The sequence below is a fragment of the Monoraphidium neglectum genome (assembly GCF_000611645.1).
Source record: "Monoraphidium neglectum strain SAG 48.87 unplaced genomic scaffold scaffold05103, whole genome shotgun sequence".
NCBI classification, from domain to species: Eukaryota; Viridiplantae; Chlorophyta; class Chlorophyceae; order Sphaeropleales; family Selenastraceae; genus Monoraphidium; species Monoraphidium neglectum.
This window is the reverse complement of record NW_014008527.1, coordinates 2,555-2,883: the sequence shown is the minus strand read 5'-3', so window position 1 is coordinate 2,883 and position 329 is coordinate 2,555. Positions and strand designations below refer to the sequence as shown.

The window sequence follows — 329 nt, the reverse complement described above, 5'->3', positions numbered from 1 at the left end:
TTTGCAAGCGGGCATGCGCGTGTGCGCCGTGCGTGCCTGCAGCATGCACAGGCGCATGCTTGCGCGTGTATGTGGGTGGGAGGGATGGTGCAAGAAGGTGCGGGCGCTGTTGAGGGTCGATCGCCGCCAGTCGGTCGATGACGTGTGTCGGCGCCGTAAGTGAGCATACGGTACGAGGCGAGGCAGGCACCGGGGTGGCCCCCGTAATCGCAGGGCGGATGCGGGGCCGGCCCAGGTCAGGTGCGCGCCTTTGTGGGCGGCAGGGTGCGGGCGGACGTGAAGATGGGGTGCGTCTTGTCAAACAGCTGCAGCTTCAGCGTCTGCGGGGG

General features: G+C 67.8%; 1 protein-coding gene across 1 annotated transcript in view; it reads right to left on the bottom strand.

Annotated features, from left to right (window-relative positions):
* Positions 1 to 236: 236 nt before the first annotated feature.
* Positions 237 to 329, bottom strand: part of MNEG_15181 (glucose-1-phosphate adenylyltransferase) — a gene marked incomplete at both ends in the record, with an annotated part of 2,314 nt that continues 2,221 nt past the window's right edge. The window contains one exon of the mRNA XM_014036348.1: positions 237 to 320. Within this exon, the coding sequence (XP_013891802.1) occupies positions 237 to 320 (84 nt within the window). The remainder of the gene's footprint in view (positions 321 to 329) is intronic.